General features: G+C 47.3%; 1 protein-coding gene across 3 annotated transcripts in view; it reads left to right on the forward strand.

Annotated features, from left to right (window-relative positions):
* Positions 1–20,000, forward strand: part of isy1 (ISY1 splicing factor homolog) — a 25,408-nt gene that overhangs the window by 2,340 nt on the left and 3,068 nt on the right. For 2 of the 3 annotated variants that reach the window (XM_030051022.1, XM_030051023.1), the window contains exons 4-11: positions 434–499; positions 715–757; positions 3,007–3,119; positions 4,676–4,793; positions 5,110–5,232; positions 5,928–6,037; positions 7,997–8,083; positions 8,799–8,921. In XM_030051022.1, coding sequence (XP_029906882.1) covers positions 434–499; positions 715–757; positions 3,007–3,119; positions 4,676–4,793; positions 5,110–5,232; positions 5,928–6,037; positions 7,997–8,083; positions 8,799–8,906 — 768 coding nt within the window. In that variant the 3' untranslated portion in view covers positions 8,907–8,921. Of the gene's footprint in view, positions 1–433; positions 500–714; positions 758–3,006; positions 3,120–4,675; positions 4,794–5,109; positions 5,233–5,927; positions 6,038–7,996; positions 8,084–8,798; positions 9,109–20,000 lie in introns of those variants that run through there. The other variant, XM_030051020.1, reaches the window with a different exon arrangement.

A 20,000-nucleotide genomic window follows, 5' to 3' on the forward strand; every position in this document is an offset into this window, starting at 1 on the left:
CCTGACCTGTCTGTCTCTCTGACTTGTCTGTCTCTCTGACCTGTGTGACCTGTCTGTCTCTCTGACCTGTCTGTCTGACCTCTCTGACCTGTCTGTCTGACCTCTCTGACCTGTCTCCCTGACCTGTCTGTCTCTCTGACCTGTCTGTCTGCAGGAGCGCAGGCCCTTCCTGGCCTCAGAGTGCTCTGAGCTGTCTCTCTGACCTGTCTGTCTCTTTGACCTGTCTGTCTCTTTGACCTGTCTCTATGACCTGTGTGACCTGTCTGTCTCTCTGACCTGTCTCTCTGACCTGTCTGTCTCTCTGACCTGTGTGTCTCTCTGACCTGTCTCTATGACCTGTGTGACCTGTCTTACCTCTTTGACCTGTCTGTCTCTCTGACCTGTCTGTCTGACCTCTCTGACCTGTCTGTCTCTCTGACCTGTCTGTCTGCAGGAGCGCAGGCCCTTCCTGGCCTCAGAGTGCTCTGAGCTTCCTAAAGCAGAGAAGTGGAGGCGACAGGTGAGCAACACCTGACATGAAACCTTGTTTTTGCAGTAAAGTTATTGGTGATGACCCGCTGGCTGCTGATTGGCTGCTGCTGGTGTGGGTGGTGCTAATGTAAGGCTCTACATGATTGGTTGTTGTTTGAGGCTCAGCTGTGACTGTGATTGGCTGGGTTTTCTAACTTTTGTTTTCTGTGTGTGTGTGTGTGTGTGTGTGTGTGTGTGTCTCAGATCATCAGTGAGATCTCTAAGAAGGTGGCTCAGATCCAGAACGGTGAGTATCAGCAGCCTCGGGGGGGGTCTCATCTGTCTCTCTCTCTCATCTGTCTCTCTCTCTCTCGGCTGTCTCTGTCAGTTCAGTTCAGTTCAGTTCAGTTCAGTGAGCTTTGTTGTGTTGTGGGACAGACGGGGGACAGAACAGTGATGATTCACATCAAATAAGACAAATAATCATAAGAAGTAATTAATGAGTCAATAAATAAAATGCATGTCATTATGACAATATTCATATGATCTAATATTTTCACAAGCATTTCTATATATGTGTATTTCGTATTTACAGTATATCCTATGCATGTGTCTGTGTGTGTGTGCGAGTGTGTGTGTGCGTGCGTGCGTGTGTGTGTGTGTGTGTGTGTGTGTGTGATCCACACTGGGCAGCAGCCCTCCCCTCTCAGGAGTGTTTTAGGTCTCAGAGCTCGTTTCTCTGAAATCTGAGATTTTGCAGCTCAATTTGTTAAAATAGTTTTTTCTGATTTCTTTGAATTTTTCACATTTTAGGAGGAAGTGCATCTGTCTCCCCCTCACCTGTCCATCTCTCTCTCTCTGTCTCCCCCTCACCTGTCCATCTCTCTCTCTCTGTCTCCCCCTCACCTGTCCATCTCTCTCTCTCTGTCTCCCCCCTCACCTGTCCATCTCTCTCTCTCTGTCTCCCCCTCACCTGTCCATCTCTCTCTCTCTGTCTCCGCCACATATGTTGTTAGGGGTGTTTCTGTGGACTCCGAGAATGCTCTTGCAAATCTGTGTGTGCAAGATTTCAGTCGGGTGTTTGTCCCATTTTTCAAAGTTTTGGTGTACAAGAGGACCCCACACTTCACTACCATAGAGTATAATTGGTTTGATTGTTGATTTAAATATTTTGAGCCAGATTCTAACGGGTATATCGATGTTTGATGAGTTTTTTATAGCATAGAACACTCTTCTTCCCTTGTCTCGGATATCATTAATGGCCAGATTGAAGTTTCCTGTTGATGTAATGTTTAATCCTAAATATGTGTAGCTGTGTGTGTGTTGGATGTAGGCAGAGTCCAGTAGGAACCTGTTCAGGTTTTCCTGACACTTGGGTCGTTTGTGGAAGACCATGGTTCTTGTCTTGTTCAAGTTAACTGTTAGGGCTCTCTCTCTCTGTCTCCCCCTCACCTGTCCATCTCTCTCTCTCTGTCTCCCCCTCACCTGTCCATCTCTCTCTTTCTGTCTCCCCCTCACCTGTCCATCTCTCTCTCTCTGTCTCCCCCTCACCTGTCCATCTCTCTCTGTCTGTCTCCCCCTCACCTGTCCATCTCTCTCTCTCTGTCTCCCCCTCACCTGTCCATCTCTCTCTCTCTCTGTCTCCCCCTCACCTGTCCATCTCTCTCTGTCTGTCTCCCCCTCACCTGTCCATCTCTCTCTCTCTCTGTCTCCCCCTCACCTGTCCATCTCTCTCTGTCTGTCTCCCCCTCACCTGTCCATCTCTCTCTTTCTGTCTCCCCCTCACCTGTCCATCTCTCTCTCTGTCTCCCCCTCACCTGTCCATCTCTCTCTCTCTCTGTCTCCCCCTCACCTGTCCATCTCTCTCTGTCTGTCTCCCCCTCACCTGTCCATCTCTCTCTCTCTCTGTCTCCCCCTCACCTGTCCATCTCTCTCTCTCTCTGTCTCCCCCTCACCTGTCCATCTCTCTCTCTCTGTCTCCCCCTCACCTGTCCATCTCTCTCTGTCTGTCTCCCCCTCACCTGTCCATCTCTCTCTCTCTCTGTCTCCCCCTCACCTGTCCATCTCTCTCTCTCTGTCTCCCCCTCACCTGTCCATCTCTCTCTCAATTCAATTCAATTCAATTCAATTCAGTAAAGCTTTATTGGCATGACTGTATCACATACAATATTGCCAAAGCATGTTTTGGTGAACAATAACAAAGGAACATAGAAACATTAAAATAAAACAGAGCAATATTCCCACTGTCCTCTGTCTCCCCCTCACCTGTCCATCTCTCTCTTTCTGTCTGTCTCCCCCTCACCTGTCCATCTCTCTCTCTCTGTCTCCCCCTCACCTGTCCATCTCTCTCTCTCTCTCTGTCTCCCCCTCACCTGTCGAGCAGTGACTGCAGATTCTGTTTTCTTTTGGTTGCCATGATTTTTTGTGTCGTCCTTTTTTGATTGCCAGTTGTTCAAAGAGCCTGTACTTGTCTGCCTGTACTGTCTCTCTCTCTGTCTCCCTCTCTGTCTCTCTGCCTGTCTGTCTCTCTCTGTCTCTCTGCCTGTCTGTCTGCAGCGGGTCTGGGTGAGTTCAGGATCCGGGATCTGAACGATGAGATCAACAAGCTGCTGAGGGAGAAAGGTCACTGGGAGGTCAGGATCAAGGAGCTGGGAGGACCTGACTATGGGGTGAGACCCTGACCCCTGACCCCTGACCCCTGACCCCTGTAGGGCTGCAGTCAACCAGAGAAAATCTTGGTCGACTAAAGTCCTGAAATTTCGATCAAAAGTCGGCTAATCGGGGGGGCAGCGGGAATACAAAAAAAAAAGATGAATTAACTGGACAGTAGCCTCCTCCGCCTAAATGAATTATAAAGAAACATAAACAACAAGTATTTGCAGTATATTAAATCGTTTTGATCTAATTATTTTGCACTGAATGATCATACTTGCCAACTCTCCCGATTCACGTGGGAGACTCCTGATTTTTAACCCTGTCTCCCACAATGCTCCCGCTCAGTAACTTCTCCTGCTAATCTCCTGATTTTCCAGTGAAGGAAACAGGTCAGATTGTATCTGTGTCATAGCTGCCAACACTCCCGTTTTTCCCAGGTTTCTCATCTGCTGTCGCCCTCCCGTTTTGTCTTTTCTCCCGGGAATCTCCCGTAATTTACAAGCCCCAATTTTGTTTGTTAATAATAATGAGAAACGCACAATAACAAAGGTTTTATTTTGAAAGCTGAGACTGGAAGCCGCTCCGTTAGTTTAACAGAAACTGAAACACACAGCGAAATGTTGAACTGTAAATAAAAGTGCATGTTTTCCAGCCTGTGTCAGACAATGCTGAGTTTACTGACTAATTATTAAAAACCTGGAGGTGTTGTCAATCTTAACCAGCTCAGCAGGCACTAATATCCTCGCTTTTGCTGCTCCCCACCACAAAAATCTCCCTGATTTTCCTACTCAGATGTTGGCAGGTGTGTGAGTGACACACTGGAGGCGGTCGGCTCTGACAGCGTTGCATCACGTGCACCTACGCAATATCACAGCCTAGGATTTCTGTTTATGTCAAGCTGCCGTCGTCGTGGGTGTGTGCGCCTGCAGTTATAAAACGATTAAACTAAAACTTAGCAACCTAACACAGACATGTTAGCTTACCGTGTTTAGGTGATGTGCCATGTTGGTTGTTGAGCTGTGATACACAAACTGTTGCTTGCAAAGTTTGCATTCGACTTTTTTTCCATCTATTTTGGTAAAATGCTGCCACACTGACGACGTCTTTGACATGGTAGAGGACTAAATGTTCATTAAACGTTCTTAATTAAGCAAATATTCAGAAAACCAGGCCTCATTTTTCCTTCAGTTCAGAACATACAGGCCCACCTGTCTGTCTCCAGTGGGTTGGGCTAATCCAAAACTGTGAAAACAAGGGGGGTGTTCTGAAGACAGACTGTTACCTGGGAAACAGGCTGTTCTGAAAACACCCCCATCAGCACTTAGTGCTTCACTCCTGAGAAAATTACTAATAATTGACCAATCAGATTTTGGTCGACCAAGAACGTATCGACCAATAAATCGACAGTCGACTAACAGACTGCAGCCCTAGACCCCTGACCCCTGACCCCTGACCCTAACTCTAACCCGGCTCTTTGTTATTGTGGTTAATAAGTGTCTTGCTCGTTAACGCTCCTGTCGCCCTGCTCCTGTCGCCCTGCTCCTGTCGCCCTGCTCCTGTCGCCCTGCAGCGTGTCGGGCCGAAGATGTTGGACCACGAGGGGAAGGAGGTTCCTGGAAACAGAGGATATAAATACTTTGGAGCAGCCAGAGATCTTCCAGGAGTCAGAGAACTCTTCGAGAAGGAACGTGAGTGCCTGTCTGTCTGCCTGTCTGTCTGCCTGCCTGCCTGTCTGTCTGACTGTCTGTCTGTCTGACAGACACACAGCTTGCAGGTCAGTGTTGTGTCCAGCAGGGGCAGCACTGAGCTAAACAGCCTGCAGGAGGAGCAGGATTATCATCTACAGAGCCGACACTCTGCTCAGCCTCTGCAGCGCCCCCTGCAGGCGGACACATCTTCCTGTGTCAGACCATATCACTCTCTGTGTCTCACTCTCTGTGTCTCACTCTCTCTGTCTCACTCTCTGTGTCTCACTCTCTGTGTCTCACTCTCTGTGTGTCTCAGCGGCCCCGGCGGTGAGGAAGACGAGGGCGGAGCTGATGAAGGATGTGGATGCTGAGTATTACGGCTACAGAGACGAAGATGACGGCGTCCTGCTTCCTCTGGAGGCTCAGCACGAGAAGCAAGGTGCACACACACACACACACACACACACACACACACACACACACACACAGAAACACACACACACACACACACACACACACACACACACACGCTCACACACACACACACACGCTCACACACACACACACACACACACACACACAGTCACACACACACACACTCACACACAGTCACACACACACGCTCACACACACAGTCTCACACGCTCACACACACACACGCTCACACTCACACTCTCACACACACAGAAACACACACACACACACACACACGCTCACACACATAGAAACACACACACACACACACACAGTCACACACAGTCACTCACACTGCTCTGCCTGCTTTATAACTCTGTGTGTGTGTGTGTGTGTGTGTGTGTGTTTCTGTGTGTGTGTTTCTGTGTGTGTGTGTGTGTGTTTCTGTGTGTGTGTGTGTGTGTGTGTGTGTGTGTTTCTGTGTGTGTGTGTTTCTGTGTGTGTATGTGTGTGTGTGTGTGTGTTTCTGTGTGTGTGTGTGTGTGTGTGTGTGTGTTTCTGTGTGTGTGTGTTTCTGTGTGTGTGTGTTTGTGTGTGTGTGTGTGTGTGTGTGTGTGTGTGTGTGTTTCTGTGTGTGTGTGTGTGTGTGTGTGTGTGTTTCTGTGTGTGTGTGTGTGTGTGTGTGTGTGTGTGTTTCTGTGTGTGTGTGTGTGTGTGCAGCCGTAGCGGAGGCGTTGGACAGGTGGAGGACAGAGAAGGAGGCGCGGCTGTCAGGAGAGAAGGAGGAGGAGGAGGAAGAGGAGAGCATCTACACGGTGCACGATGAAGAGGTGATTGATCAGTTATCAGTTATCAGTATCTGATCCTCTGATCAGTATGCGGCTGTCTGAGGGCTGATCAGTGATCAGGTATTGATCATGTGTCAGCACGGTGCGGCTGGTGGAACCGTTCTGCAGTTCCAGGTTCTGCTGTGGATTTTCAGCACAAAATGAATCAGAAGACAAACGTTCCTAATCCACGCAGATTATTTTCCTCATCAGATTATTCCTATGATGTGAAATGCTGCATCCAGGCAATTACCCACAATCCACTGGGTTTTACCTGCAGTACACGAGCTCAGGCTGCTGCACCTTTTTATTTGCATATGGAGAAAGCTCATGGATGTGGCAATGATGTCAGAGGTCTGTAGCCCCGCCCCTCTCATTACTGATCCAGGTAAAGTTCCAGTCTCCAGGAGAATGTCCCTCTGGGCTTCCATACCTGCAGCGCTGCGTAATCGCTTCTGTTAGCTCGACGTTACGTCTCCGCTGAACACGGCCCAGGTGTGAACAGACACCTGTCCACCTGTGATGACATCACCCCCCAGGTGTGAACAGACACCTGTCCACCTGTGATGACATCACCCCCCAGGTGGGAACAGACACCTGTCCACCTGTGATGACATCACCCCCCAGGTGTGAACAGACACCTGTCCACCTGTGATGACATCACCCCCCAGGTGGGAACAGACACCTGTCCACCTGTGATGACATCACCCCCCAGGTGGGAACAGACACCTGTCCACCTGTGATGACATCACCCAGGGCGCAGGTTGTTAGCCATCAGCCAAAATCAGGTTTCAACGTACAGGAGCGGTTAGCTGTTAGCGGTTAGCTGTTAGCGGTTAACGGTTAGCTGCCGTGCGCACAAGCAGTCCATCCTGTAACACAACAACTGAGAGCACAGGCCGGGTTCCACAGAGCGGGTTCCACAGAGCGGGTTCCACAGGACGGGTTCTACAGGACAGGTTCCACAGGACGGGTTCCACAGGACGGGTTCCACAGGACGGGTTCTACTGGACAGGTTCCACAGAGCGGGTTCCACAGGCCGGTTTCCACAGAGCGGGTTCCACAGAGCGGGTTCCACAGAGCGGGTTCCACAGGACGGGTTCTACAGGAGAGGTTCCACAGAGCGGGTTCCACAGGACGGGTTCTACAGGACAGGTTCCACAGGACGGGTTCCACAGGACGGGTTCTACTGGACAGGTTCCACAGAGCGGGTTCCACAGGCCGGGTTCCACAGAGCGGGTTCCACAGAGCGGGTTCCACAGGACGGGTTCTACAGGAGAGGTTCCACAGAGCGGGTTCCACAGAGCGGGTTCCACAGGACGGGTTCTACAGGACAGGTTCCACAGAGCGGGTTCCACAGAGCGGGTTCCACAGGACGGGTTCTACAGGACAGGTTCCACAGGCCAGGTTCCACAGAGCGGGTTCCACAGAGCGGGTTCCACAGGACGGGTTCTACAGGACAGGTTCCACAGAGCGGGTTCCACAGGCCGGGTTCCACAGAGCAGGTTCCACAGGACAGGTTCCACAGAGCGAGTTCCACAGGACAGGTTCCACAGAGCCGGTTCCACACAGCGGGTTCCACAGGACAGGTTCCACAGGACAGGTTCCACAGAGCGGGTTCCACAGAGCGGGTTCCACAGAGCGGGTTCCACAGAGCGGGTTCCACAGGACAGGTTCCACAGAGCGGGTTCCACAGAGCGGGTTCCACAGAGCAGGTTCCACAGGACAGGTTCCACAGGACAGGTTCCACAGAGCGGGTTCCACAGAGAGGGTTCCACAGAGAGGGTTCCACAGGACAGGTTCCACAGGACAGGTTCCACAGGCCGGGTTCCACCTGATCAGGACAGGGTTCCACCAGGTTTTTATATTTCAAATGCTGCAGTAACATTTATACTGAGTTCTGTGTGTGTGTGTGTGTGTGTGTGTGTGTGTGTGTGTGTGTGTGTGTGTGTGTGTCTTCAGGCTGATGAGGAGAGCAGAGAGGAGGGGGAGGGGGAGGAGGGAGGACAGACCTTCATCGCCCATGTCCCTGTTCCGTCACAGAAAGAGGTGAGACACACACACACTCACACTCACACACACACACACACACACACTCACACACTCACACACACACACACACACTCACACACTCACACACACTCACACACTCACACACTCACACTCACACACACACACACACACACACACACACACACACACACACACACTGAGTGTCAGGTTCTTGGTTCAGCCAGATGGTGGCACTCTCCTTGTTAAATTTTCTGTTAGACTCTGACCTGTCTGTCTGTCTGTCTGACCTGTCTGTCTGTCTGTCTGACCTGTCTGTCTGTCTGTCTGTCTGACCTGTCTGTCTGTCTGTTTGTCTGACCTGTCTGTCTGTCTGACCTGTCTGTCTGTCTGTCTGACCTGTCTGTCTGTCTGTCTGACCTGTCTGTCTGTCTGTTTGTCTGACCTGTCTGTCTGTCTGACCTGTCTGTCTGTCTGTCTGACCTGTCTGTCTGTCTGTCTGACCTGTCTGTCTGTCTGTTTGTCTGACCTGTCTGTCTGTCTGACCTGTCTGTCTGTCTGACCTGTCTGTCTGTTTGTCTGACCTGTCTGTCTGTCTGTTTGTCTGACCTGTCTGTCTGTCTGTCTGACCTGTCTGTCTGTCTGTTTGTCTGACCTGTCTGTCTGTCTGACCTATCTTTCTGTCTGTCTGTCTGTCTGTCTGACCTGTCTGTCTGACCTGTCTGTCTGCCTCTCTGACCTGTCTGTCTCTCAGGTGGAGGAGGCTCTGGTCAGGAGGAAGAAGATGGAGCTGCTGCAGCGTTACGCCTCTGAGACGCTGCTGGCTCAGAGCCAGGAGGCCCGCACCCTGCTGGGCCTGTAGGGGGCGTGTGTGTGTGTGAGTGAGTGTGTGTGGGTGTATGTTTGAGTGGGTGTGTGTGTTTGAGTGGGTGTGTGGGTGTGTGTGTGTGTGTGTGTGGGTGTGTGTGTGTGTGTGTGTGGGTGTGTGTGTGTGTGATGTAAATAATGTCAGATTTTTGTACCTGACTCTGGTCTGTTTTCTAATAAAACTGGCTTTTTCAGCCTGTTGTTGTTGTTGTTGTTGTTGTTGTTGTTGTTGTGACGTCACACATCAACACTTTGGTTCAGGAGTTACATTCAGTTCATCACCTGTGCAGAGCGCTGTGCTGTGAAGCAGGTGACCTGAGGCCTGTACCACAAAGCTGGATTATAATCCCGGGGTTTCTCTCAGTTATGTGGCTTCTCTTAACCAGACATCCTCCCTCCTGAGGCCTGGATCACGAAGCAGCTTAGTTTTCACTGGATTAGCCAGACCAGAGGCCTGTTGCACAAAACTAGGATAAGGGATTAAGCCGGGATATCTTGGTTATCCTGGATTAACTTATCCTTGATCCGGTTGCACAAAAGTAGGATAGTGGATAGCAGGATATGTTTTGATATAAGTTACCATGGAGATATATTCTGTGGAGCTAGCCTGCTCCAGACCAGGCTAAGTTCCAGGATTTATTTAATCTTATCCCTTATCTCAGTCAACAGTCACCACAAACGGAAACTAAACGTTATTCCACTGCCCACTACGCATTATCACATCGTCACCTTCCTAAAATAATCGCCTAAGTCATTTTTTCAGGACACAAAAAAATTCACCAAAAATTAACTATGATATTTATTGATAATTTCACTCAAAAATGTTATATAAAAAAAGATGACTACTGACATACTAAAAACAATGTCAGTCAATTATGTAACATAACAGAAATAAATTAGGCAAATTTCTGAACATGCCTTTGTTGACTTAGGCAATTGTAATATGTTATATGCCAAAGTTATACTAAACCTCATCACTTACCAATTGAGGATGAGCCCTGGATCATTGAAATAACTTCACTGGCAGAGAAAATTTTCTTTCTTCTTGATACCGCTGCCATCTTGAAATGCTTAAAATAGCCTAAAAACGTTTTTTTTTTTTTTTTTTTTTTTGCCTTAGGCAAAAATAAAACTACCAAAGTCACAGTTTTTGCACACAAGTGATTTAGGCAGTTATACTTCAGGGGTAGAATGGCATGACCTGTTCTGATGCTGGTGATTTCACCAGAGGTGGCCAGCATCAAGAGGAGATGATTTAGGCAAAAAACTCATTTTTGACAAAAAAAAAAAAAAAAGACTTAGGCGATTATTTTAGGAAAGTGTCGAAACTAGACCCCCTGTCATTTAAACATTTGTGATCATTAATTTGATGATAAATGATGATTTTAGATGTTGCAATATTAGATAATTTACAGTTTCCCATAGACTATAAAATACACATCCCATATAAATATAAATACACATCAAAGAGTAACATGACATTCCTTTATTGAATAAGGATAAATCAAAGCAGGTAAACAATCAGCTCCTTCACACAGTGACTCTACATGATAGAAAGCACAGAATCAAAGCATATTATACAATACAAGAATAAAGACACATTCAAAGGTCTGTATGTAAAACACCCTGCATGTGTGCACACTGAAATAAATGCAGGACAAATCCATACACAACAAATGAACAGACAAATGAATGGATGCAGTAGCAAGCTTGTATACACACAGTATACAGCACAAACGACATAAGAGGCCAAATCAGTTTAAATACAATTAAGCATTTTTTTTTTTTTTTTTTAAATTCCTCTGCCAATGCAGGCCATATTTAACTGAAATTCACAGCATGCATCTCTGCCACTGCAGGACATATTTAACTTAAATTTAAAGCATGCATATTAACTAAAATAATTTAACACATATTGGTCCCTGAGCAGCCGACCACTGTCGTCATCAGGGAAGATGCAGGATTGTCCCAGTCTGTGTGTGATGGCACTCTGGGGGCCCTCTCCTTCCTCAGGCAGGCCACACTGTGGAGGACAGCACAGGCCACAGTGATGTCACATGCCCTCAAAGGGCTGACCCTTAAGTCCTGAGGACAGTGAAAAGCGTGCCTTCAGGAGGCCAAAGGTCATTTCAGTCCTGGCCCTTGTCCTGGCATGGGCAGGACTGTAGGCCTGCTGTGCTCCCTGGGGGTCTGTGGTGTCAGGAGAAAGGGCTGGCAGGTATACCCCCTGTCCCCCAGCAACACACCAGAGAATTCACCTGTCAATACAAAATCTCATCATCACAACCTCATAAATAGAGTGACATTCTTGACACAGCCATGATGTAAAAAGTGGTTATTAATAGAGGTTGTGTGGCTCACCTTGTGATAGGTGCTGATAGATTCCAGAGGTCTGAAAGACTCCGGAGTCATGGACTGAGCCAGGCCACTTTGCCACAACATTGCTGATCAGACAGTCAGCATTGCAGACCATCTGAAATTATAAGATGAAGACTATTAAACCAATCAACTGACATCACAAGCAATGTACAGTGTTCATTAATTGACAATATCAAAAAGTCATGTTCACCTAAACATAATGCTGTGAAAGGATTTCCTATTCACAAAACCCGCCTCATGGGCACCTGAGGGGGATTTTATCTTGGTGTGCATGCAGAGGAGCATGGAGCATGAGGGGCAAATATAAGGATAACATAAGAGGAACTTTATTAATCCTAAAGGGAAATTCAATTCAGTCAGTGAGCTCATCTATTTATCAAAGTGTTATACAGTCTGAAGGAGTTACATTTACACAATTTCACCCACATCTGCAGTAAATTTCACTTACAGTTTCAACTGATTAATAATCAGAGGACAACTACGTTTTCGGAGATGTTAATTAACTATTTGGATTGTAATTGTGATGGTTTCAGCGGAACAGTGAGTGTGTATTTGCGCACTACTTACGCATTCAGGCGGTCTGCAGTATTTTTCCACGCTTTCTCTCGTTGTTGATAACAGCGGCCGTGTTGTCCTTCTTTTTTATTTGATCTTTCACCTCCTCGTAAGCCTCCATAAGGATTTCTGCCTCAGAGGGGGAGAAATACGTTGCTCTCGCTGCCATGGTGAATCGGTGAATCTGTGATCGATGGCGGGGTCTACTGAGGAAGCCGCGTGCGCGCACTGATCCAGGATAGGTTTCAGCTGCTTGATGAATCCGTGTCTGCTGATCCTGGCTTGGTGTTTGTGCAACCAGTTGAACCTGGACGCTCGTGTTTTGGATTCGTTGAGCTCGGCTCACTCACTTATCCCGGATGTCTTAATCCTACTTTTGTGCAACGGGCCCCTGTCTGGATACACTGATGCAGATCCTGGTGATCAGGGATGACCGGTATCACAACGCTGGTTATCAACTCGCTCACTCGATCCAGGGGGCTGTTCCATGAAAGCGGCTAAAGAAAGCTGCGCTTACGTGATATAGCCTGGCTTGAATTAGCGTCAACTTTCACTAAAGCCTCAACCCGTTCCACTAACGCGATTCAGCCGCGTCAAGTCAGCGCTAATTCTAGCCACGTTTGAACAAGCCTCAAGTGTGCGCGTCCACGGGGCACATAAGCAGCCCAGAACAGTCGAGTGTCGAAACGAAGATACAACTGTCTCAAAAGGAGGGGAAAAGGAGAGCCTCGACATTTTCAGCGGCGGAGCAGACACTGCTGATGGAACTATATGAAGAATATAGAGAAATCATCACAAACAGGGCCGGCTTTTGGCATAGGCGGTATAGGCAATTGCCTAGGGCGCCATCTGCTGGAGGGGCGCCGCTAGCGGCCAGAGGGGCGCCGGAAGCAGGATTGTTGACCGGCGCGACACCGTCGGGATATGGAAATCAAAAAACTGGAGAAGGAAGTAGGCTAAGTAGCCTATAAATTTAAACACAACAGAAAGCCATGGTTTGGACTGTATTTAATGCTTTCATTCTTTGTCTTCACAGCTTGAACAAAATGATGATTATTGAGTTTGTTTTGTTGTTTTTTTTTTAATGGTTAATAGGCTAAATGATTTCAAAACTTAGGAATTTACATTACATATGAAATTATAGGTAGGCTACATGTAAAAATCCAAATATAAAGGGATCATTCAAAAAGTGGGATGACCATGAATCCAATTGGGATTAACTGAAATATGTGTTCTTACGTCCCTCACCTGTGTCAACTAATCTATTGGCTTCGGGCAGAATAGAGGCGGGTCATCGCAAATTGCGGGTGGGAAATAAAATAAGACGTCTTTTTTATTTAACCTCATGTTCTTTTCAACCCTTTTATGTTCAACGCTTATTGTTGCATTTGATGTATGACTTGTGCTATATGAATAAAATTTGATTGAGTAATTGATTGTTTATTCGGTTGATTTCGGAGACTGACAGTGATAACACATGATTTTCATTAGGTTTATTTTTATTAAGTAAACTCGTACATTCATGCTTGGTCACATTGTGGGAAATAGGCTAAGTCTGAATTTATATTTCCGAACACGGACATGGTGCTACATAATTAAATTTGAACTTAATTAAATTGAATATGTGATGCCGGGGCAACAATACAGACGTGACGGAGCCGTCATTTAGGGTCTGTTTGCGTCCGTCATACATTCTCTGACAGCAGCTGAGCTAAGCTTGGCTGTAAGCCGCCACGGAGCAGGCTAGTTCTGCTGACTAAGTTGCCATGGTTACTGAGCTGCAACTCATATAAGCCACTTTGATGGAACGGAACTCCCACTTAAATTAGCGAGGCTCATCGAAATAAGCCAGGCTATCCCGTTAGCCAGCTGGATGGAACAGGCCCCAGGTTTGCCTCATCAGGAGCCGTGAACGCGCACGTGTAAGGGGCGGAGTCTGAGGCAGCTGACCAATCACAAACATGAGCCACGAGGAAAAACGCACAGGGTGTTTCACGGCGGAGGAGCAGCGTGTCATACTGGGGCCTATTTCACGAAAGGTGGATTAAATAAGCCAGGATATAAGACAAATCTAGGCTTGCTAAAGCCTGCCCCGCACAGCCTGGTTTATTCCGTTCCACTAAAGCCAAGTCAGGCTGAGAAGGAGCGACTTTAGCGAGTCTGGATTGTGAAGCCAGGCTGGTGCGCGATCACATCTCCCTTCAAAAGACCCTGCCGGTCGATCGCAGATTCCTTGAACGTGACCAATCAGAGCGAAGTAGAGGGCTGCGTCACTCAGTCTGGATGAGACTCAGCGCCTAATACAAGCATGAGGAAGTAAAGGAGGTTATTAACCGCAAAGGCAATGAAATCTATGTTCACTTATTTATGTATTTATTTATTTATTCATTCATTTTATTTTTCATTTTATTTTCGTTGTAGCCTACCTATCTGCTATCTGCTGTAATCTGCTCTTGCCTTTTACTGAAGTACTTTGGGATTCTGCACTAACATTGATTTTATATTTCCTTGCCTTTTTCCCCTATATCTTTGATTTATGTACGATGGAAAAATGCCACAGTTGTTTATCTTATACCTTCTTAATGAATAAAAAAAACTACAACATAATCTATATGCATAAACTTTTATTTTTAATAAAAAAATTTAAATCACATTTAACTACTGTTTAAAACTCAAAAATCACAAATCAGAAATTACTTAGACATCTCACATTTACAGACCCTGAAGTTTTTTGTTTCTTTCGTTCCTTTCTCCACATTGTTATTTGTTGTTCACTGTAAATCATTGCAATTTCTTTTTTGTTATTTTTATACTTAAGTGTATTTACAGCAACGTCTCTACTGAAAAATGTGTGTTGCCTTTATAATTCATGTACTTGGCTTGACTTTGATCTAATAAAAGCGAAAAAAAAAAAAAAAAACGTAAAAGCAATTAAAGCAAGGGAGACAGCGTGGCAAAGTGTTGGCGACAAACTTAATGCATAAGTCGTCCAAAAATATATATATTAGCCTATTTATATTATTATTATTTAGTCCATAAATATATAGGCTAAGCAGTTGTCAACCTACTAATCTCCAATGCTATAGGCCTATTATATGCGCTCTATCTATCACTCTATCTATCTGCAGTGCCGTGCAATGTCCCGATTGCATGGCAATACCAATTAAATGTGTATTTCTATAATTATGAGAGACTGAGAGTGACAATGATTATATCACATGAGCCATTGTGAAACAACTATGATTCATGGTCACACACTATGTAATTAAATTGATTATATCTTAATGCTTTTATTTTCATTTTATTTGAATGTAGCATAATTTGAAATTAGTCCATATACTAACAGGTGTTGAATTAACAAAGTCATTGGTTTACGATTGGAGTCATTGACTAATAGTAATTTCACAAAGTTGAACAACAGGGCGCTGGATTAATTTAAGCTTGACTTCTAGCCTGGTCCGGAGCAGGCTAAGGTTTAGGCTAAGTTTCCATGGTAATTAAGGTGGGATTACTTTCATGAAACCGAGTTCAGGCTCATTATAGCCAGGTTTACTGGCCAGGTTAATCTCGCAAGATAATCCACCTTTCATGAAACCCATTAATCCCTAATCCTGGCTAAATTAAGACAGGATAGCTGCTAAATCCAGGCTTAAAGCCTAATCCACCTTTCGTGAAATAGGCCCCTGGAAGAGTATGAGGAGGGAAAACAACATTTACATAGTAAATCGAACACCGTGGCTGCCATGAAGAGAAGGCAGAACGCTTGGCAACGAACTGCCGACTGCATAAATGTGCAAATTACACATCAACAAGTCCACATCTGACACTGAAACACATGCACTGCACTGCACAGGTGTGTTGCGTGTATGACAGGTAGGCTATAGTTGAATCCCCTCACGTGTAACCCCTCAGCTGTCAATCAGGCCCATTCTCTCACACAGGAATAATTTGCCTCCCAAAAACATTAAGAGCTAATTAATTGAGCCATTTTAAATGCCCCTAAAATGTTGTGACACGTCTCTAAAAATACTTTTGATTATCAAATTTCCTTTAATGATCTCTCGTGTGTGTTCCTCTCCTACAGAGTGTCAGCTCTGTACAGCAGCAGCTGTGAGCCTGAAGCTGCTTCACATCAGCATCACATCCTCTCTCTCATACAGAGAGTCGTCGGCAAAATCTAACGGGTTTGATCGGTCAAGGAAAATCCTTTCACGTCGTAATGCTCTCCAGGATCCTCAGTGATTGGACAGGCCACGGTTTAGCAAACAGCTGATTGGCCAGGGGGCGGAGCTTTATGCAGGATTCAATCCTATCCTGAAAGTGAGCCTGCCCCGGAGCAGGCTAACTTTCAGGACAGGTTCAGGACAGGTTTTCTATCCCGATCAGAGGTGAACCAGCTTTGTGATACAGAAAATCCGGAGTTGAGCCTGAAGTGATCTCGCTAACCCCTTAATCCCGCTTCGTGATACAGGCCTCTGATGTTCAGTCCCATGAAGCTTCAGCTCGCTGACTGAACCCAGGCTTTTCCAATCTAGATCTGTGCGCTCACAGAAAAAGGGCGTGAGTTTGCTGCAGACGACCAATCACAGACAAGGAAAAATCCACCCGAGCCGCATACTTTACGACGGAGGAGCAGACAATAATCTGAAATAAATACGAGGAATATAAATCCATCATCCAGGCAAAAAGCACCACAGCTGCAGCCGCAAGGAATGCTGGGAAAAATTCTCTGACTGTGTCAATGCATAAATTAGTGGGATTATAATATTACTTCCCCATCATGGTTAAAATATTATTTCACTGTCACTTAAAGACTGTAAAACATTTGGCACCAACTCTCATGTGGACTTTTCAGGGCAGCCAGCCTAAATACTAAATATGAGCAAACTAATGGAAACCTAAAGGAGCCCAGAGGCTGGCCTGTGTTTTATCAGGCTTTTATTTAACCCTCTGAATTAAATTCCCCTCATTTATTTTCAAAAATATTTTTTAAAATCATTACATCAGTCTACAAGATCAATTTTTGGTTGACAGTGTAGAGTCATGAGTAAAAAAAAAAACGAAGAATTCCTTCTTCCTCTTCAAACCTGAAAAAAATGTGAGAGAAAAACAAACCACCTCATGGTACAGAAAACCCCGAGTTAACCCTGAAGTGACCTCGCTAAGCCCACATCCAGCTGCAGGTACAGGCCTCAGGTCAGGTGTGTTGGGTCTTAACAGTTTGTTGTGTTACTCTCCTTTGACCCAGCTTCATCGCCATGGTAACAGATGCTGCGAACATCACCTGCTCTGGACCAGGTTCTGTTCAGAGTCTCAGCTCCACATCACCTTTCCTCCTGTTTGCTTCAGGTGATGCGTCTGTTAACCCTTTAAATCTGACCCTGAAGATCAGACACAAAATCCCAGATTAATAATCCACAGCAGCTCCGCCCCCCTCTGAGGGAGATTCTGATGCTCGCTGCTTATTGGCTGCTGGAACCACCTCCAGTCTGTCACACACAGGCCTCATATCACATCAGCTGCAGTGCCTTCACTGGATCCTGACGTGCAGTGCAGTACAGTGCGGTGCGGTGCAGTGCAGTGTGGTGCAGTGCAGTGCAGTGCAGTGTGGTGCAGTGCAGTGTGGTGCAGTGCAGTGCAGTGCAGTGCAGTGCAGTGTGGTGCAGTGTGGTGCAGTGTGGTGCAGTGCAGTGTGGTGCAGTGCAGTGCAGTGTGGTGCAGTGCAGTGTGGTGCAGTGCAGTGCAGTGCAGTGCAGTGTGGTGCAGTGTGGTGCAGTGCAGTGTGGTGCAGTGTGGTGCAGTGTGGTGCAGTGTGGTGCAGTGCAGTGTGGTGCAGTGCAGTGCAGTGTGGTGCAGTGCGGTGCAGTGTGGTGCAGTGCAGTGTGGTGTGGTGCGATGCAGTGTGGTGCAGTGTGGTGCAGTGTGGTGCAGTGCAGTGTGGTGCAGTGCAGTGCAGTGTGGTGCAGTGCGGTGCAGTGTGGTGCAGTGTGGTGCAGTGTGGTGCAGTGTGGTGCAGTGCAGTGCACTGTGGTGCAGTGTGAGGCCTGAACGCAGAAACAAAGTGGAAGGAGCAGCTTTGTGCCAGCGCTCCTCTCTGGCCTTGTTTGGGCCACAGGAATCATTTTCCTGCATGATGACAGTCTGTTCCTCCTGAGTGAAGCAGGCGGCAGCAGAGTCAGGGCTTTTAATGTGAAGGTGCTCAGAGCAGAGAGCGGCCGTCCTGACAGCAGAGAGCTCTGCCCAGAACTGCAGCCCGGCCCGGCTGGACCGGCCCGGCTGGAGTGGCCCGGCTGGAGGGGCCCGGCTGGACCGGCCCGGCTGGAGGGGCCCGGCTGGACCGGCCCGGCTGGAGGGGCCCGGCTGGACTGGCCTGGCTGGAGCGGCCCGGCCTCACAGGGCAGCGCTCAGGTAAACCTGCTGAGCTCCATCTGATGTGTCATCAATAAGAACAAGAATAATAAGAATAATAATACTAGTAATCTTTATTTATATGGAGCTTTTTACACAGGAGGTGCAGCTCACAATGTTTACAATAAGATGAAGAAATGAGAATAAATACAAACAGGAGAATGAATGAAAACAATCAGATGAACCCGCAGCAGCACGAAGCTCAACCAGATGGAATCATGTCACAGACGACGTGGGATAAAGGTTTTGTTTCCAAACGTGCAGCGCTGGGCAGGGACTTCCACAGGCCGAGCTGCATGCTAATTCACTCCCATAAAACACAGGTGTGCACAGGTGTGGGCTCCAGTCACATGACCTGCCCTGTGTTCCAGTGCCCATACTACCATACTACTTAGTATGCAAGAAAAAGATTGAGTATGTCCCAGTACATAAGCTGTGTCCCAATTCAGGGTCTGCATCCTTCGAAGTCGGCATTTGAAGGCCAGTTACGTCACAACACTGTGAAGGCCTGTCCCCATTCATCCAAAGTCGAAGGATCCTTCAAATGCTCCTCCTTTCCAGCCGTTGGTAGCTGATTCGGAGGCTGCACCGCGACTAGCCTTCTCGGCCTCCCGTATCCCAAAATGCTTTGCGTGCTGCTGCTCAGTCGGTGAAAAGTTCAGATTTCACATTATAAATATTCGTTTTTTACTCATTTGAACATCCAACGCCACATATGTTAAACCAAAACCCCTGTTCTGTCTGTCTGACAGAAAGAAACATTATATTTCGGTCTCCGGAGTTTGTTGTCATGGAAACGGCGGTAACGGCGGTTACGCAACCAGGAAATACTCCGAAGGCTAGACCGTCCCATTTGGTTGCCGTTACTTGACGGGGGAGGACGCTTCAGTTGAAGTCCGGGTCCTCCAAAGGACCCGGACTTCGGAGGACCCGGACTTCGAAGGATGCAGACCCTGAACTGGGACACAGCTATAGTGTGTCAGATGCAGTATGCCAAGAGTACCAGGATGTTCTACTACATCCACTCAGATTTCACAGTCTGCATGTCAGCATGCTGCTCTGGCCATTCTGACCCACAATCCTTTGCACAGCGGACGATATGTCGCACTGACTGAGCCGTATATGGCCACGCCCACATACAGAAGACAACACACACACACACACGGGGCTCACCTGGCTCAGGTAGAGCAGCAGTGACAGGAAGACAGCAGATCAGAAATCAGACAGAGGACAGCGCAGTATGAAACAACAACATTCAGATGTGGAGCGATGGACGGAGGAGGAAGTGAGCGAGAGGGGCGGAGCTCAGGGAGGACGGATGGAGTGTGTCCCAATAGTATGCATATGCATGCATACTGCATACTACACTGCATACTTTGTAAGGCCAGCTGCAGTACATACTAAAAGTCAAAAGTAGAAGTATGAGATTTGGAGACTTTGACTCAGAACATGGACAGGTGGACGTCTGTCAGGTGCCAACATGGTGACATTAAACTACAGTTTAGAGCAGGTGTTTACAAGGTGGGGTCCCGGGCCCTCAGGGGTCCGGGTGTGTCCTCAGTCACTTCGAGTGTGTGTGTGTGTGTGTGTGTGTGTGTGTGTGTGTGTGTGTGTGTGTGTGTGTGTGTGTGTGTGTGTGTGTGTGTGTGTGAACCAGCTGAATGCTCTGAGTGACAGCTGAGGTGCAGAAGATGACTGAAGGAGCAGTAACGTCCACTCAGTGTCACTTCATCAGCTCCACCTGAAC

This window comes from Myripristis murdjan, chromosome 5 (genome assembly GCF_902150065.1).
Source record: "Myripristis murdjan chromosome 5, fMyrMur1.1, whole genome shotgun sequence".
Lineage (NCBI taxonomy): Eukaryota > Metazoa > Chordata > Actinopteri > Holocentriformes > Holocentridae > Myripristis > Myripristis murdjan.